General features: G+C 44.5%; 2 protein-coding genes across 3 annotated transcripts in view; one reads left to right on the top strand and one right to left on the bottom strand.

Moving 5' to 3' along the window:
• The first annotated feature begins 625 nt into the window (after positions 1 to 625).
• LOC144157884 (A disintegrin and metalloproteinase with thrombospondin motifs like) lies at positions 626 to 6,822 on the top strand. The gene is made up of 5 exons (XM_077688601.1): positions 626 to 735; positions 2,053 to 2,196; positions 5,425 to 5,572; positions 5,905 to 6,009; positions 6,669 to 6,822. The coding sequence occupies exons 1-5, from the start codon at positions 725 to 727 to the stop codon at positions 6,738 to 6,740; spliced, it is 480 nt and encodes a 159-aa protein (XP_077544727.1). The 5' UTR covers positions 626 to 724; the 3' UTR covers positions 6,741 to 6,822.
• A 7,606-nt stretch (positions 6,823 to 14,428) lies between these two features.
• The window catches only part of LOC144158992 (luciferin 4-monooxygenase-like), a 40,166-nt gene continuing 31,054 nt past the window's right edge, over positions 14,429 to 23,540 (bottom strand). The window contains exons 8-11 of one of the 2 annotated variants that reach the window (XM_077690212.1): positions 21,953 to 22,053; positions 19,819 to 19,963; positions 17,563 to 17,835; positions 14,429 to 14,845 (exon numbers count right to left, since the gene is read on the bottom strand). In XM_077690212.1, coding sequence (XP_077546338.1) covers positions 14,712 to 14,845; positions 17,563 to 17,835; positions 19,819 to 19,963; positions 21,953 to 22,053 — 653 coding nt within the window. In that variant the 3' untranslated portion in view covers positions 14,429 to 14,711. The remainder of the gene's footprint in view (positions 14,846 to 17,562; positions 17,836 to 19,818; positions 19,964 to 21,952; positions 22,054 to 23,540) is intronic. The other variant, XM_077690213.1, reaches the window with a different exon arrangement.

The raw sequence follows: 23,540 nt of genomic DNA, 5'->3' as shown, positions 1-23,540 counted from the left end.
TCCAAACTGGTTGTCACAAGTGGAAAAGTTAACAAAAATGAAAATATTTTAGAAGTCAGCACTGTATCCCTGAGTAAAAGAGTGATTTTATGTATTAGTGTAATGCGTTTGTTTTGTGGTTGTGTATTATGTTTGTAACAGCGGTGTTTGTCTGGAAATAAAGAAGGAAAGTAGAAATGACGCAAGCGGATAGACGCCCACTTTATAACGCAAGTGACCGAGGTTCGATTCCGGACACGGGAAGTGTTTTTTTTTTCTTTCACTACATTGAATTCTTCTTCATCATCAGAGCAAGTTGGCTTTTCTGCATGGCGTATTAGCGTACAACGGTATCTGTGAGAACACCTAAGCTTCGGTTTAAAAAGTTCTGGCGAAAGCTGCTCCGTAGCAGACGAAATAGGCAGATTTGGTGGCTAACAGGGATATGCGCTGTCGGTTCCATGTTTTATGCCGTTTATCCTTCGCATTCTCGCGGCTAGGCCGCACAATCCGCCGCTATTCCGTCATTTCAGATCTGGCTGTTTATGACTGTGGATTGCCTAGTCGCCCACTCAGAAAGAAGTTCTGAAGTTTTTTTTTTCTGAAAGCGTGGTCATGGCGCGAATTTTTCTATTCTAAAACAGGCTTGGCTTACAACGGAGCAGTATGCAAATCAGAATTGAAAGTGGCCATAGTTGAAGATAAGGGTGCAAAGTACCTGGCCAGTATAATTATACCCCACGAAATGGGCCACTTGTGAGTATGCTGGACCCTTGGTCTTCTAGTTGCACAATTAATTTCTGTGTGGTGACTTGCTGCGACGTAGTCGTACCATGCGGACCAGAATCGTGTGCTTGCAATATTAGGCACTCTATCAAACTGCTGGCTGGTTTCTGTGTATTGTCCGAATAGACTTGTACGAAATCTGGTTATACAATCCTAATAAGTGTTATTATCAATGGTAACACCAGCCTTTATTTCGAATCTAGGGCCTAGGTACCTGCATTGTATTTCCAAGGATAACAATCTAGACAATTCTACGCAATCATATGTCGTCCGCCTACTGATTTTAAAACCGCCGCGGCGGCTCAATAGCTATGGCGTTGTACTGCTGATCCGGAGGTTGCGGGTTCGACCCCGGCCATGGTGGCTGCTTTTCTGATTGAGGCGAAGAGCGAGAATGCCGGTGTCTCAACATTTGGCCGTACGCGAAGGATCCCCAGGTGGCCAAAATTAATCTGCAGACCTCCACTACGGCACGCCTCATTGCCTGTGTAGCGTTGACGCGTTACACATAACAATCAATCAATCAATCTACGGATTTTAAAATTCTTAGTTACTCCTGTGCGGCCTATGCAAGCAAGCTTCCAATCTCTCCGTAACGTTTAGGGTGTCACAGTTTGGCGTATACAAGAACGCTATTATGTGGCCTATGGCCTCGGTATTTGCATATAGACTAAGTTTCAGACATCTTAACAAAAAAAGCCTTCCCCACATTGCACTTGGGCGAAACCCTTAAGATAACGTTCGACGGTTATGAAGTGGAGCGCTTCTTACGAAAATATAGGGATCTCAAGACGTGTTTATGAAACGCGCAAGGTCTTTCTTTCATACTTTAATTTCAGGGGCCCTTTATTGACTAAATAATGTCTTTCCAGCAGCGCATTGGCGCATGGTACTCAAACAAACTTTTCCTTACAGGCCCCCTTTTAGCGAACTTCACCCTACAATAAACACCTACCCGAATTTAGTGCCAGCAGTAATATTGTTATAACGAATAGGTTCAGACACCAACCGGCTGTTCACAACAATACAGAAATGAAGGAAGGTGCAGGTATTAAAAAGCAGCCAAACATTTCTAGAGCACCGTTTTTGGCACTTGTTCGATTTTTTCCTAAAATGGCCTCATGTAAGGCCCCATTGTATTTGTTCTTGTTAAGGCAACGCTGAATCATCAGTTTTAACGTAATGTATTTCGCATGTCAGCTCCCGATTTTTTATGAAATACCATGACTGCAGTCAAGTTGCATGTCTGTCTTCTGCCTACCCCACAAAAAAAACCGTTCATTTCAGATTGGGGGCACCTCATGATGGGCCTGGCAAACACAAGCGCTCCGGATGCCCCATCTACGGAGCTATCATGGCGCCGGAAGTTGAAGGCAGCAGCGGTCACCGTTTCTCTGAATGCGCAGAAGAAGCGATAAGGGATCACCTTGAGTATGTTCATGAGAAAGCTGTTAGCGTTTTCTTTTCCGGGGCTAATTAGGTTCCAAAGTGAGCATTCGGTACATGGTGTCGCAAGTTGTTAGAGCCGCTAGAAGATATCAGTAGTGATTACAGTTTAACCAACTTCTTTTAGGTCCGACCTACAGAAGTGGTGTCTGTGGGCCAGTTGAGAGCCGACTGACTTAAGAATGGCATTAAAGCGTCCTGCCAAAAGCCAATCAAACAAATATTTAAGGATTTGAAGGTGTCCTAAAATGAATTTTGCACACAATAAATAAAGAAGCGCACTTGTTAGGTTCGGTGCTCAACGTCACCTGTGCAATGCAAAACTTTTTTACATGCAGTAGAAAGCTCACACTTTCGTTACAAAATTTGTGGCCGCTTTCCCACCATTTCGTGGGTGTTTTTGGACACCGCCACTTAAACGCATGTACACCACCGATTTTTCCATGTGCATCACGAAGGGAGACCCTGATATTATGCGACTTTTTTCTCGCACTTTCGGCGCAGAGAAGCGATCGATCGTCTGTTCAGCGTCGGAGTGTCACCGTAGCACTTCGTGCAGCAACGTTACACACTATCCTGTTCGTTTATATGTAACTGTTTTACTCTATTACCATACTTCTCGTTAGGGCGTGCTTACACTAGGCCGACACGACGACGAAATGACGGCGACGCCGACTTCCGAATCTGCCCATCGCGTTGTCACATGACGCCGACAGCGACGCAAGCACAGTCGGCCGATGAAAACTCCGCGTAGTGCAACGTTAGTGGCTCGCCGACCGAATACGCTGACAAAACCGGCCCACCAACGGGTCACAGAGGACTCGATGCAGAAGGGAATACTGCGTCCTGACAACATTCGTTCCATAATACATACCGCTCTGGATTGTTAGTTTATAGAGCCTAACAATGGCGAGGTCTATGAAGCCTATAAAGCTCATCACTAGCTCTAATGCGATTCGTATTTTGACTTACGACGCGTCGGCCGATTGCTTCAACGACTAAATCGTTTCCCTGGAGCAAGCAACTGCATATGCGTGCGCGACCGCCACGCTTCAAGAACATATGAGGTCAGTTAAGTGCAGAAGAAGAGTTACGGAAGTTCACTTAGGAAGTAAGGAATCAACATCGGTCAAAGTGTTTAGCATAAAGAGTAAAACAAAAGAACGGCGAGCACTATTTCCGCAGTGCAAGTAGTTGTAGTATTAGAGACTTTATTACAAAGTCAGATTATTTAGCTCTCAGAGGGTGGCGCCCTTAGTCCAGTGCCACATTTGCTGCTGCAATTTTTTTATTGCCCGTTTAATGAGTCCGCGCTGGTCGTCCAAGGCTGAGCTGGAAAGAGCGGCTTCCCGTATGGAGGGGGAGGGGCTGGATATAGGTGATTGGGTAGATGGCTTGATGCATTCCGATGTAGAGTAATACAAGTTTGAATGTCCTGCGCAGGATGGGCATCTGTTTGGGTAGATGGTAGGGTAGAATGTGTGCCGGAGCGAGAGTCTAGGAAATGTGTTAGTTGAGTGTGTTAGCCGCTGGCGGCATGCAGCGGCTTCCTCATGGGTGAGTTGTGCGTGTGCCGGAGGAAGTGTCCTACGGGAGAGTCTTTAATGTTGTAGTATATGTTCGTACGTCAGTGGGAGGCTTTCTGTTTTCTCCGGTTTGGGTTGCTCTTTAGCTGACGCCGGGAGGGTGAGGCCTCGGGCTCTCGCATGAATGCGTTCATTGTTAGGGATACACGTATGCCCAGGTATCCAGATCAGACAGACTGGTGGAATGTGTCGGTTTCGCTGCAGGATCTAATGGGTGGTAGGGGAGATACGTCCTTGCGCATAATTTTGGCATGCCTGTTTCGGGTCGGATATAATATTTATTGGCTTTCGTGAAGGGCGAGTGCTGACGGCGAGGGCTATTGCACACTCTTCCTCTTCCGTGCTGTTCCCAGAGCGTACGGTGGCTGAGGTTATCACCTCACCCCTACAGTCGGCTACCACTGCCACCTTGGCATTTATGGGTGGATAGTCTTCTGCATCCGTATACGCCTCGAGCACTGCCTGTAGGGGCGCCACTGAAATCTTCCTAGCGGCCCGTTTCGAAAGCAGTCGCGTGCGTCTCCAGCCCGGGCACCACTGTCGCCGTTGCTTTTGCGGCGCGTTCGGGACTGATTTTTTTGCTTGTATGCGCTCCAAATACATTTTATGCGGAGAAGTCGCTCTGTTCGAAATGTGGTGCATTTACGAGAGTGTAACTGCTTTGAACACGATCTAAGTGGGGTACATTCGGTCCGAATATAAGCGCCAGCTGTCTGTCACAGGCCGGCGTCGCGAAATCGGCATATGCATAGAGACGACTGTACATCCACTGCCCTGAAATTTACTAACAGTACCTCCGTAGGCAGTCCTCGTTCAGATGCTCATGCATATTGCTCACATGTATATTGGTCATGTATATGTACGTATATTGGTCACATCTCTTTTTCGCGAATTGATCTGAAACACACCTCTGGCGTACCTCTACTCCTAATTTAAAGGAGCCATGAAGAGAAAATACAGCTTAGTGTAATTTGAAACAGCGAAGATTCAGTATCTCACTCAGCTACATTACAGCCCCAAAAATAGTTTTTTAACAAAAAAAGCAAGAAGTATTGAAAAACTATCAAATTTTGCAGCAACAGTGACGTGTTATGAGCAATAATGACGTCATACGGGCCAACAATAAAACATAATTTTCAGTACGTTAACTGCACGTTAGTATTCAAGTGATGTGGTCAAATGGAACTAGAGGCCCCATTACAGACGTCCAGTCATGTGTCGTCGCGACAGGTCAGTTAGGCGGCCGCCAATCGCACAAACAAGGTTCCGTGATGTCATAGAAAAGTTGCGGGAAATTGGCTAGGGGGTCGCGACTGCTTCACACGTTTTCTTTAATATCTCCGTTATTTTTTCGAAGATTGCGATGATATTGGTATCATTGTTATCGGCACTAAGCAGTCTTTCTAACAAACCCAACTTGTATTTTGTCTTCATGGCTTCTTTAATATTATGACATGGCAGCTTATCAGTAAAGTAACGCTTTAACAAAGATAGTGTTACATCTAAGACAAGATTCCACAGAACAGCGCTTATCTACACGAGGGAGAACAGATATGCTAACACAGCAAGTAGCGGAAAATATTTTTATGCGGTTGTAACGGTCTCTCTTTCAATGCATAAAATACAGGGGCATGAATGACTACGTATACTTTAATTGCATTTGCGTACGAAACCCTGTGCAAGACTTCCTAGAAGTACAAAAGCACCTGGCACCACCAGATTTCAACACTGATGACTTCTGTAAGGCCACTGAAGGAGCAAATCATTACTACTCGGTAAGCCTAGTACCTACTTTAAGAAGCCTTTACTTACAGCATGCTTTTGCCGTCGGGTATCCAGGCTTAACCTGAACCGTTGCGCATGCGTTCTAGTGCTACCCGAACATCTAACTTTTAAAGGCTAAAACAGTTTACGGAATGGTCTCGTTTTGACACAAATAGTAACAATAGAAAAGTGAACATCGGTGAAAGAAATCAAATGGTTTACATGTTTTGTATGATGCTCTTGTAATTTACAAAAACGAAAAGAAACTGCCGCCTACATGATACGCATAAATGATATTATCCACGGCCTTGGTGTATTGTTGCGCCATTTATATTTGCTTCAGGAATTGGAGAACTGCATAGTGCATTGTTACCATGGCGGATTTTGGAGTGGTTATCCTGGCCTGCATTATCCGGCGCCATACGGATTTCGATGTGGTAAAAAAAAGGTGAATACATTGTGCATATATTTGAGCTCGCCACTATTTTAAGTGTCAATTCTTAAACAAGTACGTCTTTGTGTTCACTTCGCCCTCCGTGTTCTATTTACCAGTGTCATGAAGACAACAACTGGCTTCGCAAAGATTACATTGGACGGTATTGTTACTTTTAGAAACAACTAATAATTATATTTTCTGCCAAGGAAACAGATACCGTAGCATAAAATCGTAGTTACTTTTCATTTGCGATCCACAGCACCTCATTGGAGCTTGCATAAATAAACGGTTGCTGTTTTGCCCCATACACTGGCACTTATTACAAATACTGTCGCAAAATTGAAGCAAAAAACTCTGCCGGAACCAGACTTTTTAGTGGTCACTGCTTTATCCGTGTTACATTTCTGAAAGAAACAAGTGCAAAAGAGAAGTACAAAAAATAAAAATATGAAGGTGCCAAAAATTAGCATGAGCCACAGTTAGTATATACCATAATAAAAATTAGTATAACAAGCAATAAAGAAGACTGTTATAACCAATATTATTGGTTCCTCAAAAATTTCACCTTGTTTCTGCTGCTGCATTATACATAAAATTATTTAGAAGCCAAAGCTTTGCTGTAAAAGTTTGCCACAGTACTTCTCAGATGTGGCTGCTTTTTTCATTTTCAGATTTGTATGTACGGCCACTGCGTTCCATGCTCCAGCTACAAGCCAATGTGGAAAGACTGTGAAAAGGTCTAAACTAGTGCATGTTCGTACAGACAATGAAGCATTCTATTGTGCGAACACATGCACGGATGATGCATTAACCGCAGTAGTAAATTATTTGTTTCATGTACATCAGCGATCTTTTCGCTTCTTACCTAGCTACACAAATTAACTGGAAACAAAATGTTTTGGGCAGCATTGTACACTTATACTCTGTTTAGGAGAATTTCTCGCCGGCCGCGCTGACATGGCATTCTGCAACTTTCTATCGCTGTATTATCATTACTCCAAAGTTTTGCGTCGCGTAAGAAACAACATAGACGGTACTCTCACAAAACTGGGAATATCACAAGGCCTAAGCTGCCTAGGATGCCCATCAAAACACAGTGTTCGATGACCCGCCGCTGGCCGGTCAACTTGGCGATGCACATTGCTTTCCTGAGTGCTGAACTGAGGCTGATAGCGGGTTGGTCACAAGTCACCACTAAAATATAAGAATGGATGGACTTATTTTAAGGACTTCAAATCGCGTACACAGTGCGAAACCTGCCTACTGACAGCGGTCTGAGATATCTTGGCAATTATGCAGAAAAGTGAATAACGACTGCTGGTGAGCTCGCCACGTTAGCACGTAATATTTGGTTCCGAAGAAATAAAAGATGTAAGCACAAAAAAGAAAGGCACACAAAGCCTTGTACTAACAATAAACATCTGAAGGAAAAACCGGTACTTGCATAGAAAATAGCTTCGATCAAAAGGAGCAACCAGCTGCAACACTGTTCCAGGGGCTAACACTTTTCAGTAAAATCTCTACGTATGTCGCGGCATGAATTTTAAAATACGGAAAAACGTAAGATGCGGGGACACCTTCTCGAAAAAGACTGTCAGAGTTTCTTGAGTGGGTGCTACTGTGCCAAAATTATGGTACACTCTTTTATGTGCGTTTCCGTCATGTCTGCATCTGCCTGGCTTTTTAAGATGTGCAGAGCAATGGTGGATATTTTATTGTTTGTCTACATGTTTCATAATAAGCTAAAAAGGTAATGAAGTACGCAAAAATGGTAGAGCAGGTATTCTATTGTAGATTTTCGCGGAAACAATCCACCGATATTTCAGTCAAGTATGAACAGGTCACCAAGAAGTATTGGAAATACCAGGCGATGGCTGCCGTTTTTTATTGCAAAACAAAAACGTTTGATTTGATTGGTCAAGTTAGTGATTCGCACATCACAGCTTGCTTGTCTTATAATTCTGGGTGCTAAACACTACACTTCTTACCAGCCTGACAGCCAAACGACTGTCTGCGGAAAATATACCATCAACGAAGGGCCTTAACTAAACCTCAATACACCTGAAACCAGCAGCATTGACTCTAACCCCGTACGAAAAGCCTACCGTGAACCTACTACCGCGGCAGTGGAACGGCCGCGACTGAAAATGTAATAACGCCGTGCAAGATCTTGAAAGTATGCTATTCAAAGAAACCTCACAGTTCTCACACCAAAGCAGGATACGCCATTCGCAGTGGTTATAGCATCCCATGCGCCAAACATTTCACTCTACAGACCATAAGTTTGCACCGAAACGTCATCCCGGCCATCCGATCGACATCTGTTAAGGGAACACTAACAGTCAAAAACCGATGGTCGCACGTTTGAACCCACGAGGCCGGTGACGCCCCTGACTCTAATGAATTTGTATGGAAAACGCGGCAGGGATAGCCGATTGTTAGATTGGATAAAAAGTTAAAAAATCCCAAACATAATTACCTGGTCGCTATTGTAGATTACAATAGCGGGAGGGCAACGTTAGACTACACAAACACAAGAGCACAAAGCTAATATTGAGCACTCAAAGACAAGAGTCATCCAAAAATTCGACGTGGACATCGATAAGCGATATACAGTATATTTAATAGTCTGCAAAGCATCCAAGAGAATACCAAATCCCTGAACTAACGAATCACGCTTAGAATGCAGCTACACCTTCCAGAAAACTCATAAACACTGCATTATTTAAACCAACCCATCGAAGCACCAGATTCCCATTGATTAAAAACTGCGCTTGTAATTGTTGTTTCCAAGCAAGGCACATGATACTGCCAAAAAGAAGAATTAAGGCCCTGTTTTGCCTACCTCCTGCGAAGGAGTACTTATAAATTTTAGTTGACGCCCGCAAAAATGGAGTGCAAAGCAAGACCAGTTCTCTTATATATAAACTCAGGCGACACGCGCCAGCTCAAGACACGATGTTAGGCATCAACTACTGCACGGCGAAAGTAAAAAGCACCGCCCACACCTATACCATACATGTGGTAATATAAATAAAGCCTTTAAGATAAGCCCGTACCTGCGACAAAAATTTGAAACAACTTTCAAAACCCCTGAGTGCCTTGCAGATTTTATCCCTAACACGCTCGTCTAAATAACAGTACAACACCACGTCAGAAACCACCACAAGCGTACCGCAGGTGTACCTCCCGAAGCCATACTCTCTGCATCTTGGTCAAGGGCTTTATTTCTCTCATCATAAAGGCTATCCCCTGGCTACAACATACCATCTATGCTGATGTCCGTACCCTTTGGTATCCCACGGGCTTTCCTGGTGCTCAAGAAGAGACCCTTCAACCGGGCGTAGTCTGCCTTATAATCCAGGAAGTTTGTTGGGCTGATGAGCGCTCCCAAGAGAAAGGCCTCTTGTAAATAGGAAAAAATCCTAACACCCCTCAATTTAGATAATATGTTGCCACATTGATCTAGGTGCACAGGTATATATTAGCTGAAGATTACCAGACAATGAAAAACGACCCGTCGAAATTATGAAAACTGACCCGCCACAATTCGATGTAACAAAACAAACTTCAGTGTCCACTTGGCTGCTATTGGGGTATTTTTTTTTTGGGGGGGGGGGTATTGGGGTAATGGGAAACAAGATATTACAGCTCGTTTAGGAGTATGGCGTTTTTAAAAGAGACGAAAACGGAGGAAGTTTGAAAACGAGCGCTGTATCCTAGAAGTAAAGGGAATAAATGAAATTTGTTTGTTGTACAATCGCCGAAAATGTTTTTTCTGAGGAGCTCAAATTTTGCACACGAGAGTAAAATGTGGTTTACTGTTAGATTTTGGTCACCTTCTGTACATGTCGGTTTATCGTGTGTGTATGCGTATGCCCCATCCAAAGACACAAAATAGTTTTTGAGGTGTTTTTAAATCTGCTTAATTCCGACTGTGATATACTGGGCTTAACTATGCGACGTTTGCTGCGGGTTTTTTTATCAGATGAGGGCCCCCTCATTCTGTTAGTTTACTCCTTATATAATTCATATAGTCGCTGTGAGGAATGTCTACTTGTTTAAAGTTCCGTAGCCGGCCTGTGCGGCACATGCATCCGCTCTCTCAGTTTCATCGATTCCATGATGATGATGATTATTATTTCTATTGGTTTCCCCTTTGTATCGGGGTGATGACATGTCATCTGACCAAAAAGGACTAATATACCTATGTTTTACACTTTTGGTTCAATACTAGCGCTGCTTAGGGCAGGCACAAAAAGCTTAATAGGCACAAAATACTTTTTTTTCCTGTTACAGGTGGTAACTGTCCTAGGCAATATTCCCCTCTCTGCTTTTCGTCCACCAGCATTCTAATCTCCTTTTCGTCCCCTCGACAGCCTTGAAGTTAACTTCCTCTGTGATACCCTTAAATCCTAGGGCTTCTGAAAGCCCAATATTCCTTTCATGTAGATTTGGATGGATACCCTCACATTCTAACACGATGTGCCGCATAGTTTCTGTTTCTTTTCCGCAGACCACGCATACCCCATCATTTTGTGCATACTTCCCCACAAAACTCTTAGTTCGTAGGCAACCTGCTCTAGCCTCAAAAAGCAAAGCACTGCCCTGGGAATTATCGTAGAAATTTTCCTTTCTGATGTTCATCTTCTCAGCCCTGTACATCTCTAACGACGTTTTAGCTTCCATTTTTTCCCTCCATTTATTCGTTTCAATCTGCCTTGCCTCTTTTTTGGTTACCTTGGCTGTTTTGGATTCCCCACTGTTCTTTCCGTATTTCATCGTTAGCCTTCTAGTCTTTCTTAACCACTGCGTGTCCACGCTTTTCAAATATAGGTACCTAAATACCTTAGCTGCCCACCTTCGTTGATCCATTGCCCTCAACCTCATCTCAAAGCATATTTTACTCTGAGCTTCTCTAACTCTGAGAAGCTTATCTAACTCTAACTGAGCTTCTCCAACATGAATAGAAACACAGCTCCTGTCCTTGCGTTTAGCGGGTACTCAGTGGGGTACTATGTCTCCTATTAAAGGCCAACTGCACTCAAAATTTTTTTTGTCCAAATAAGTAGTATAAAGCTCTTAAAATCACCACGGCGAAATCCTTAGCTTCGTAATCACACGGAGCGCTAGGTACCGCCGCTCAAAGTACATCCGAGCAGACGACGTTTGCACCTGGCGGAGAGTCGCCGTAACAAGTTCCGAGCGGCCTGTGACGGAGGTTGGGGAACCTGTCCCGTGAAGCTCGCGCTTCTCCGGCGACTTGCAGGGCGCTCCGTCGGGCGCAGGGATACGTTTGCCCGGGGTTTCTCTGTTACACCAGCGCGCTGTACCGGCGTCGCCATCAAATGTTTAAACTAACCGCATAGGCAGTAATATCCCCCATTTTTCTCAATGCAAGAAAAAAAAATATGATTAGAAGCCTAAACCTATTCAGGCGCTTGCGAACGTGTTGTAGTTAGCAAAACTCTTTTTACTTGAAAATAATATTTTTACTCAAAGAAAAAAATAGCGCGAAAGGAGCACTTGCCTTACATTTGTCATTCCTATTGCATTTACCACAAAAAAAACGATATATTATAAATTATTGACCACTTGCACTTCCGCGTCCAATATTGGCCTCATTTGGGCTAGCCCAACGCCACCTCTATCCTTTAGACATTTCCAAAAGTTTTACGGCCCAAATAGAGTTGTTGTACAGGCGGCTATAAACATTTGTGCGAATTTTGTCTCCCTAGCTAAGTGAACCAAAATCAGCCTTACTCGTAGTAACAAATACACCCGCACAAATATTGGACGTCGTATTTGGGAAGTGCGAAAACTAAACTGCTCCTCTCCTAAACAATAGATTATATTTTTGTTCGATTCCCAAGTGAAGTATTTACTTTGAGCGTTAAATTTAGTTTATTTGAAAGTAAAACGTTTTCAACAGTACCTGTCTCTGGTTAAAGTAGAAAACAGCGGTAGATAGGAAGTGTTTTCTTGCTTTAGTGCGTCATTTAGCTCTGGAGACGGGCTTATAGTTCCAGATCCCTTTTATAATTCGATTATCGATGTGCACACAGGAAAAAAAAAATACTGGGTCGATATTCACGAAGCTGTTTGCATGTAATGTATACTAGAAGTAGTGATTTATCTCCGCCCGCGTGCGATTTGTTCCCTTCAGAGAGGGCGACGTGGTAGCCGAGGGGTCGGCTATAATAAAAGCTGCTTTTCGATATCGTATACGAGCAAACAGCTTTGTAAATCAGGGTCCATTTTTTACTTGCGATGCCGAAAATTGTTATTCCGGCAGTTATTATGATGGAAAAAATTACTGTCGGGCGGTCTGCTTCATCTCGATTGATAGCAACGGGATGCCGGAATTGCGCCCAACTCCATTATCATGGGCAAACGTTAGTGGAAGTTCTTCTGTGGAAATAAAAAAGCGAAACGTGGCGCTACCACGCGCATTTGAAGGCGGCTCTGAGCGGCCGCCGGCTCTGGCGCGGTCGCTTCCGTTCCCTCACGTACGTCACGTCCGGCCGCCGCTATGGCCGCCTTTTCTATTCAGTTTCGGTTCCGAAAACGCGAATGTCGCGAGCCGTTTGCATCGCACGCGTTGATGTTTGAAGCGCAGTATTTTGCATTTCGCACCCTTTTTATATGAACTGTTAGGTGACATTATTTTTACGTTGTCGAAAATTTGAGTGCAGTTGGCCTTTAAGGGTTGAGCTGCATTTTTGTAGTGTACTGCTGTGATTACGCTGAGAGCGTCTGTGTATATATAACACTTTCTTGAATGATTTTATTCATAATTATTTATATAGGCACAGCAATGACGTAACGCTGTGCAGTGAAACCCAAGGGGCATTGAGGTAGCCTGATCACGTCCTCCTGCTTTCATTGTGCTACTTAACTTCCAACATAGCTTCATGATTAGAACTGTTTGTGTAAAGCCATGTGTGGGATTTAGGTGACTAGACACGAAGATGTTGAGGTGAATCAGGAAGTCCACGCCTTAACACCACATTCTCTCAATGATCCCTGGCATTGCGAAACCCTGTGCACGCTTCCGTACTAAAAAACAGCCAAAAATGCACCACACCCCAAGACAGTACATATGAAACATCAGATACCAAAGAACAAGGCTACCCTAGGCTATCGAAATTCGACCCCGCTGAAACTTCAAATGTGGCGGTCACAAACCGGCCCGCTACCAACACATCGCATTCTACACCATCTAGACGGGCTTCAAATCACTCCAGCATGGTCACATCTGAATCGACCTATACCGCCCAATTAAACATGCCCTGCGTAAACGCCGGAACAAACAACCAACCCTGAGACGTTCGCTCCAACCAATTCACAGCGTTCATATCGTGAGTCTGAAGAAAAATTGAAGAGCAGCTGACAGAGAGTCATTATCAGAACGAGCACAAAGTTCAGCCCACGCATAGATAACCGGTGCTTCTTAAACTGAGATCGGGCGTTTGTGTGTAGATTATTCACGCGGGAAATAAAAAACAACGAAACAGTTGTTTTCAGTACCTGTCGCCAATACTGTCTGTAGTTGAGGAAAGGAACCGTGTGTGGGTGACTTGGTGGATGATCAGGTTTTCTAAGATAAAATTCAAACGCCTGACTTCCCTGAGCTCACTAAAAAACCGTCGAGAGGGAAATGACTGAGAATATAAATTTTAATTACTCAAGGAGCCACTAACGAGAGGTTCCTTACGAAAAGTCAGTTTCCTGCAATCTGCTTTCTGCCGTCACAAGAGTTAATCACGAGCCGCAGGCGACTTGAAGGTGCTCATGCCGGAAGGGCAATTATCAGGTATCTTCCACTAAGCACCGTGAAACTTTGGTTCTCTTATTGGGGGGGAAAAAGAAGGCTCCTATGCTATCATGGTCTAATTAAACTAGCCCGTGTGACCTCCAGGTGCCCGGCCTCATAACCAAACGGAACACTGGTGAATTAGCCTGATCATGGGTTCCTGATTACCTTTAAAAACTCTCCGGAACCACCTACAAACCAAGACACACAGGTCACTGACCAAGTCAAAAACAAATTGACGTTTTGGCAAGACAAGAACCACCTGCAAAATGTTGCTGATGGCTCAGATAATTCGCGGCTGTGGTCTAGTGCCGTGGCGTGCGTGGCTCCATCTCGAGGCACTGGAGGTCCGCTGCTCGTCAGGCAGGCCTAAGGAAGTTATTTCGGAAGGAATTTCAAAGGAGTACGGCAGCTCTCACAGTGCAGGAGCCCTACCGGAAGGACTTGCCAGTGTTCATAACAGCTGTTGAAACATCTGTGCAGCACGGGCTTTGAACTCGCTACTTCAGTCACCGAGGTCATTGTTGGCGTCAGAGGCAACAAGACTACGAATCAGACAAAAAAGAGAAAACATCTGTATCTGAAAAAGTAATAACACAAATATTCATTTGAAAGGAAAATATTATGAATTATATACCGGTACATAAAGTGAAATTGTCCACAATAAAGGTTTTTCATGTCCAATGAAGACAAACAAACAGAAGTCCTGTACAATGCGTAACTTTTGCTGGTGGAAGCCCCGACATTGTTTTTTTGCTTCAGTCATCAGATTACGAAGATACGGCCACAGGTAGTGTATCCATTCCACGATTCCCGGTATTGTGAAGCGGTGAGCTGTATTCCGTGCCTCGTAAATCCACGTATTGCAGCAGTAGCATTTCTTCGCGTAAGCTTCGGCTCACGCTTTCTCAAGAAAGGCTTCCCTCAGATGGCGGCGGTTGGGTTTTCCTGTTGGCGTTTGCGGGATGACGTCCACAAACTCCACACCACCATGCAGCCGCTTGTGCATTGTAACCAGATCTGGAAAGAAAACTGAACCCATTAGAAGTGCCGTAAAGGTGCGGTGCAGCTCAGTTCGTGCATCGAGAGGTGTGAACAAAAAAAAATTGACGACACTGAAGTAGCTAATCGTAAATATAATGATATGCAGACATTAGTTGTGAACAATTTCCATGCATTCCTGGAGCAGCATTCAAGATCTAAAATATCTTTTCAGCATATAGGTATCTTGCACTCCCCGTTAATCGTTGCGACGCATACGAAGCTTCACTGCACATTTGTGTAAAAATGACAAGAGCTTGCCTATGAAGCTGCCAGGACCATTCGTAAAGTAATATTTAATAAAAATCAACAAAGTGATTGTATCAAATTTGCTTAGAAAAAAACATATAAAATTTATCGAACTGGTCCTGGTTCAAACACCACTTGGTAGCATTTAAGGGAAAAAGAGACACGACACTGGAACAGTTGTAGACATGACTTGTAGAAAATGCACGGGGTAAAACAGATGCAAAGTAGAAAGCCCTTTACCCACACTGTGTACTTTCAGTGAGAATGAGAACAAATAAAAAACTGAAACTTCTTTCTTAACAACGTGGAAATTTATTTATTGCTAAAAAGATACCATTGAAATGGTGGAATAACAAGTGAGCCACTAGTAAGCTCTGTGGCAAATTTCATAAAAAATATTCGTCCAGTTTTTCCGCTGTACAAGATTGAAAAACAAACAATACAGTGAAGATACCCCTGTGTAATCCCACCTTAGCAGCAACATGTCGAGGAAACATACCAAGAAACACGTTTGCAGCAAATGTCTGCTACATATCTGTTTTTTCCAGCCCCCTCAGCCATTGTAATTGACTGGAATAAAGAACTTCGACTTTAAGTTAAACCGGCTACGGACATCCGAATCACCTCATTATAATTTTCCCTAGACCGAAACCCACAAAATCAGAGACAGTTAGTTGCCCGTTCTATGATGGTTTGCGTGACTCCAACGTGAACTTTGCGGTAGATAATACAAGGACCGCTACCGGAGAAGCTGCTTTCTAGGGTTTATCCTACTCAGACTCAGGAACACACTTGCTAAGGTTGAAATTAAACCAAACTGGGAAAATATAGCGCTTTCGATGGCTGAGTGTGGTTTATCTTGTTATTAAAGTCAAAATTAGCAAGAAAGTATTACAACAAGGGCAAATCGGCAGCTGCTGCATCGCTCGCGAGTAATCCTCATTTTAAGCATAGTCTTATCAAGTGCTTTGAAACTAACGCCAGAGTTTGTTGTTTGGCGTCAGCCACTCTCACGTCAATCGTCCCGTTTCCTACTTTCAGTCCCTATGTAAAGTAATCTGTGCTACTTATTCTCCCTGAATCGGAGGTTTACCTTAAGAAATATTCTTGCTATATTCCTGCATTCTGAGTGTTCAAAATCTGTTCGAAAAGTCCAGTTCAATAAATTTCGTCGCAGAATTTGTTTTCCTTAACCTTCATAAAACCTTAGCAATCGTTTTTGCTAGATTGTTCGGGTTTTTTTTAGGCCGATGTCATGAAATATATTATGTCGGCTCTATTATATTTGCGAAATAACAAATTCGGGCGTCGTTTATTTTTCGGCACCAGTGCGATACCACGAAAACAACTGAATGCGTGGAACATCGTGCCATTGGTATTTTTGCAAGAAATAATGTCGCTGGACTTCTAGATTTTACTAGTGGGACGATCAATAAGGTTCAGAAAAAAAGAGAGCTAAGGTTAAACGAAAGCCCGCTCAGCTGGAAAGACGTCCACTAGAGAAAACTCACCTACAATAAAAAACGACGCGATATGTCTGGCACGCAACTCTTAAAGAAGCTTGTCCGTCTACCTGCATCGTTCGTTCGAATTGTTGTGGAGAGACAAATATTCAGCACCTATTTCGAAACAACCTCTTGTAATTACCTATGTTAATCCAGCTTGTTACCTTGATGGGTCAGTATTCCTATGATTAAGCCATTGAAGAAATGCCTGTTTCGATTTATTTTCGCTCGATCAACCTTCTCTTGCACCCTTCGCTGGCACTTACTATTTTTGTTGAGCAATTTTGGCCGACGTATTTCACTTTTGCCAACGTGTATTCTAAATAAGAGAAAAATGGTACAGTGGGCTTTGTACTAACATTTTCTCTTTAATGTCCACAGTGAGATTTTCTTACCAGCAATTTGTACGAACGATATGAGCTGTCAGCAGTTTTACTATTATGACACGGTTTCGCCTTGCGTACTCCTTGTTCAAACATTCCTTCACCCGTATGTTGTCCTGGGGCTTGAATGAAGGGGCAAACAATCTAATAACTTCTCGGGCAGGTATTCAGAAAAGACAATCTTATGCAAAGAATAGCGCTCACACTTTCTTATGTCGTTTATAACGTTAATGTGAGCTCGAGGTTTATTTATCGAAGGAAATTTTAACTTGGTACAGTTTAACAAGGTACAGTTGCAACTGAGTAAGTTAAAGGTAAAGTTTCCGGCCGGGTCTCACCAGAAGCCATTCGCGACAATCAACAACAAAGATTTTTCTTCAAATCACAACGGCGTTTTTGCTACTCCTCTTTTCATTTGAGGTGTTCCAGCATCGGTAACGCCCCTAACGACCACAGAGGCACACGCAAGGCCCACGACTACAAAACCTCCCACCGTAACGAGTTTAAACCGCCTTGAATTTACCCGCCTTTCTGCAAAGTGATTGAACCTTATTGGTAAAAGTAAGCTTACTCTCAATATATTTCACCAATTCTTGCTGCTTGGACTCCTCTTCCTGGGTGGTTTTCGGTCGGGCCTCAGTCTTGAGGACAACAAATGCCCTGGCTGCCTCTCCGAGGGTGCTGTGAGGTACGCCTACGACAGCAGCCTGCGCAACGTCTGCGTGGTCCTGAAGTAGTTCCTCCAGTTCCGCTGGGGCCACTTGTAGGTCCATGCACTTTACCAAGTCTTTGATTCTGTCCAAGACGTACAACTCTCCACACGCTGAGTAATAGCCCGTGTCGCCTAGAAAAAAGTGTGCTTACACTGAACAGCAATACAGCATATATAATTTAACTTTGTACTATTTTGTACGCAATAAGGGCTGCTTGTAAACTTTGCGCACTTTTCGTGTTCGACGCCTTTGCTCTTTAGTTCGTGGCCGGCGCATGGTGTTCCCTTGCACTGGTGCTGAAAACTGCGCGGTGCCGGCACCGCACGGTGCGCGATGTCGACGCGCACCGCGGCGACGCGGCGGAGCGCGTCGCCGACCTCGACCAAGTTGTGCTATGGCAAGCTCGCGGAATGCGAAGTACTGCCCTTGGAAGCCTGTCCGAGCAAATCGACGACGACGCCAAGATGCATTATTTTCCACGCGACGACATGCAGCGCTAATCGTGGACTGAGTTCGTGCGCGGCGGCGGCCGCAACAACTGTCGCCCAAGCCAGCGGGCTCGGCGTTCCTTGCGTCAGCTTGGGTGTTGGGAATTTCAGGCTTAGTATCATTGCGAATATTTGATCGCCGGTGTCTGTACAACTGCGAATGACCATCCCTTACACAACTTTTCACCACACTATCATCCCCTTTTTCACATACTGAGCTTTATTTTGGCGATAATTTCCGTTTCAGTGACCGGTGACCAAGACATCTGCCGTGGGCTGTTTTGATTCTAGCGGGCAGGTGGCGCCATCTTTCGGCCGCTCGCCGCACCGCGGTGCCGGCAGTGCTGAGTCGGAGCACCGAACCTCCGCTGCCGGTCAGCGTAGGCTTACCATCGCGGCAAATATCTGAACGCCGCTTTAAAATTCAGCGCCGATAACAACCCCTAGCACCATTTTTCACCACACTAACATCTACTTTCTCGCATGTGGAGCTTCTTTTTCGCGATCAGATTGATTATAAGAGTGGCGACAAGCTGTTGCTATCACGGTCTCCACCGGTTCGAGCCGCAGTGATATTAAAAAACGGACGACGGCGAAGACAACGCCGGCCTAATCGCCTGGCCAAAAAAAGTTGCTCTGTCTTTCGGGTGGCAGCGACTCATCCGAGTCTGACGATTCAGACGACATGTCGACTGCGCGGGCGAGTGCGGACCATGTGCAATCGTAGCAGACGACGCGGCGAACGTCCCTGACGTCACGGGTGAGACTGTGACGTAAGGCAGGCCCGCTTGCAGGCTGGCCTTCGAACGGCCATTCTCCCGCGCGGCGACCAAATTTAAAACTGGTTGCAATAAACGTGCTGTAATTAATTCTGTGTTGGCGGTTGACGGCTTTCGGTTCGATTTTCGTAATTACTGGGCCAATAGGCATTATTTACAGAATAAAAACTGAAAGCGAGAAATTTCGTGTCAGTACTCCTTTAAGCGCCCAGTCCTGTAGCTTCGCGTCGTTTCTCGCCGTCGGCCTCGTTGTAACCGAGCGAACGAAGAGGACACCGAAGATAAGGCAAGCAGGAAAGCGGAGAAGGGTAGGGCGAAGGTATGTGAGATAGGAAGGTATGCGTGGGTACCGGGCGAGACATCTAACGTGGCGGTGGCGGCACGGTGCGAGATACCACCAGATTGGCAGCACTGTGGTGCGTTCGCCGATGACGCGATCAATTCGTTTGCTACCGCTGCTGCCGAACGGACCGAGGTAGCAAAGGCTCAGCGCGGCAGTAGTCAGAATCGAGATGTGTGCACCGCCGATGCAGCAGGTGCGCGCCGTCGCCGAGAAGACTCTGCAGTTCGCGCTTTGCTAGAACGTTGGATTAGCGAGTATCGTAATGGGCAACACATTTCTTTAAAAAAATATTAAAATATAATAATTCAGTTTAGGTGAATGCGTGAACACGCGCCTCAACATTAGAACCAGAAGCAATTTTTAATCATTTTAAAATACCAAATGCAGAAAGTTGTCTACGTTTGACCTAAATGCAAACAAAATACTGCGGCCACCTATTACACAACTGATTCAATCTTTGAGGGAACGATAACAAGAAATACGTCGTAAAAATAGAGTACTGACCTGACTTTACGTAACCCTCATCGTCATATATTTCTGCTGTTGCATCGGGGTTGTCAAGGTAGCCTTTGAAGCATGTGGGACCTTTGATACATATCTCACCACACTTTCCTGGTCCAAGCTTTTTTCTTGTGACAACATCCAATACCTGCCGTATTCGATCAAGAAGTTAGCACATCAAATAAGTATACATTTCTTGTTTTCGCAATACAATACTTTGCCTAATATTTTGCGCGTATTAGCAATACGCAATTGTACTTCATTCACTTTGCAGCTGTGGCCGTCTATCAGCTACAATTACTACGTATTTGTTTAGCTCAACTACTGAACCCTTACATTAAAAATCGGCCCTTTGTTTTTGATCAAGGCTCCATGACTGCCTAAATCGAAGCACCTATAATGGGAATGAAACACGAAGCTGTCTGAGCACGCTTGTTTGTAATGAGTTTGTTCTTAATTAAATTTAACAACTTCCGTGGGGAAAACTCGCACTTTTCTAGTTCAAGAAGAGAGAGGACATTGCACTAAAATTGCACAAAAAACCTCACTGAAAGTAGTTAGCTGCACGGTGTTCATCGCCTACACAGATGTCAACATCATCCTTACCGTCAACAGCCTACTTCAGTGCACTGCAGGAGGAAGGCCTGTTTCAGGGATCAGCAATTTTCCTGATTTATTCGTTCCATCTAGTGATTGCCGTCCCTATTTTCTGGACGCGTCTCTCGGTATGTCTCTGTTACCGTGTGTGGTAGTTTATTTTAAGGGCGAAGCACCTTAGGACCTCGCTTTGTCCGGAGCTTGGCGTCCGTGTACACGGTGTTGCGCATGCGCGAGGAGCTTTGGATTGGATTGGATTGAATTGTATTTGGATTGGATTGGATTGAAATGAATCGGATTAAATTGAATTTTATCAAATTCGATTGGATTGGAATGGTATATACTGTACACAGGCGTTGTCACTCATTTAGATGCGCGAGTGGGCAATGCCACGGGTTATTTACGGTAAGAACGATCCCTAATGCTTCGCCAACTCGTCATGATTCACTTCGTGGCGATGAGTGAATTTTTTACACATACTTAAATAAAAGCAACATGCAGTGCTGGTTGCGGGGCAAGATTAATTTACGTTGCCAACAAGCTAACAAACCTCTACCTGGATTATAAGGCCGCCAGGAAAAAACGTGTCATTCCAGCAGAGACTCAGTTCGCGTTACGCATACGCATGAATGCCGATACTTGCTGACATATTTCGTGTACCAAAAACGCTGGTGAATCTACCTTGCGCACTAAATGTAGTAACAATTAAGAAAGTGTGAACAGTTGCCAGTGCGTTGACAATTACGACGCATTTGCAATATTTATTGTTTATCCAATACGAAGTTTTGAGTAATATTTTGCGCCGGTTAGAAATACGCAATCGTACGTAACTCACTTCACAGCTGTGGCTGTCGGAATGCACCCATTACTATATATTAGTCTAGCTGAAAAACATGAAAAACTGGGTCTGTGTTTTGAATTGATGCTTCGTGGCTGCTTAAATCGAAGCGCCTATAATTATATGAGATTGCGAAACTCTCCGAGTGTGTTTATTTCTAGGGTGATGTTATTTAAATGTAACGACTTTGGTAGGCGTTCTTCGAATATTTCTTTTTCTCCCGGGGGAATTACTGCCAGTTTCAATCTCCTTGGACAAGAGGCTACCCATTCAAAGCACATACAACGCGGTACACGCAGCAACTGGAGTTCCCTAAGGCACCTTCTCGGGAGTCGCTTCTCTTGCCCGACGGCTCGCCCGTGCGCATGGAGGTCAGCATTATCGCGTGCAACTACACCTAGTGACCGCCCCACACTTCCTCCCCGCGAGAGGCGATTTCTGGACCCCGCGGCAGCGATACGAGGAGGCCAGCTAGAGTTATCTACTGTAAGTTAAACACAGCGGAGCACAGCAGGCCACAGAGACACATTGCGCCGCATCAAAACCTGGGAGAAAATCAAAAGAAATGTTTGCTTTCGAAGGTTAAGCAGGATGCTGTCAGATTGTTTTACAATAGATCGCACGAAATATTCGGAATGATGCCATCCAAGGATTTGCTTCGAGGCTCTAAAACAGCTTGTGTAAAGTGGAGGGATACCTCACCTTGATGCTCACGCATGGTATGGGCGTTCCAGTAGTTTTGAAGTCGTGGCACATTCCTCGCGTGTACGCAATGGCGGAGCAAACCTCGCTGAGTCCGTAACCTGCGATATGTTTGAGGAACACACAAAGTGGGAGAAGGAGCATGATTTCGAAGTACTTCGCCTAGAATTGATTTATAAACGCCACGTGAAGATACGCGCACAGAATACAAAAAACAAATTTATCTGCGTTGGGGATTCGAACCACGATGATACACAATACAGTTTTAACGCGCAACCCTCGCACCATCTCCAAGCCCTGATTTTGCCAAGAGAACGGGTAAACTCGCAATGCGTTGTTGCCTTCAACAGATTAACTTGTGTAAAGACGTGTATGGAGGCCTACACGAGTAATTTGGGCATCTTCATTACAGAAGCCGCCGATCCACCGTTATGCACCAATGTACTAACAAAATTAGAGCCGTCCCACTCAACACGAAATCTGTCAAACGCGGAGCAGTTATCTTTCACAAGGGCTCTGGCGCCCTCTCTTGATTTGTTTCAGTATCAGACTGGCGTTGGTAGCGACGTGGTCAAGAAATGCTGCCGCAGCCCCTGGAAATGGCTATCACGATTAACTTGACTCAATTTTCATTATTTTGGGTAATAAATGCGTAAAAATGATTTCCTTCGTATGTTATGGTATTGTGTACTTATTTGCGGGCTACCAACGGCCACCTCCGTGGCTACGGCACAGCGCAGGGATCACCCCAATACTTTGCATACGACGAATGTGTGCCAGTGGGGCCCAGTTGACTTCCCATCGTCTTGTAACGCGGGGGACTCAGGTTAGATACCGACCAGGCGAAATGGTGATCTTTTCGAAGCCTCGGTTCGGGTGCGTTATGCGTTATGTTTCTCGTTACGTACGATTCTGTGACCACGGACGAGCTGCGACGACAATCCGGGCCTTTAAAGGAGCCACGAAGACAAAATATAAGTTGTGTTTATTAGAAAGACTGCTTAGTCCCGATGACAATGATACCAATATCATCGCATTCGTCGAACAAATAACAAAGATATTAAAGAAAACGCGTGAAGCAGTCGCGAATCCCTAGCCAATTTTCCGCAACTTTTCTATGACGTCACGGAACCTGGTTTGTGCGATTGGCGGCCGCCTAATTGACCTGTCGCGACGACACTTGACTGGACGTCTGTAAAGGGGGGCCTGTAGTTCCATTTGACCGAATGCTAACGTGCCGTTAACACACTAAAAATTATGTTTTATTGTTGGCCCGTATGACGTCATTCTTGCTCATAACACGTCACTGTGGCGCAAAATTCGAAAGTTTTTGAATACTTCTTGCTTTTTTTTCGTTAAAAAACATCTTTTGTGGCTGTAATGGAGCTGAGTGAGATACTGAATCCTAGTTCTTTCAAATTAAACGAACTTGTATTTTCTCTTCATGGCTCATTTAAAGTGTTCCGCTCTTAAAAGAACAATACAAACAGATGAAAATGATGCAAAGCGAACATGATTAGGACAAACCTAATAAAAGGGAACAATGCTCGACTGGACGACTTAAGGTCTATAAAGAGCATTCTAATTG

Source organism: Haemaphysalis longicornis, unplaced genomic scaffold, assembly GCF_048455015.1.
Source record: "Haemaphysalis longicornis isolate Haplotype H1 unplaced genomic scaffold, Haemaphysalis longicornis Haplotype H1 scaffold_10, whole genome shotgun sequence".
Lineage (NCBI taxonomy): Eukaryota > Metazoa > Arthropoda > Arachnida > Ixodida > Ixodidae > Haemaphysalis > Haemaphysalis longicornis.
The sequence above is the reverse complement of the archived record's forward strand: the minus strand, read 5'-3'. Positions and strand labels throughout refer to the sequence as shown.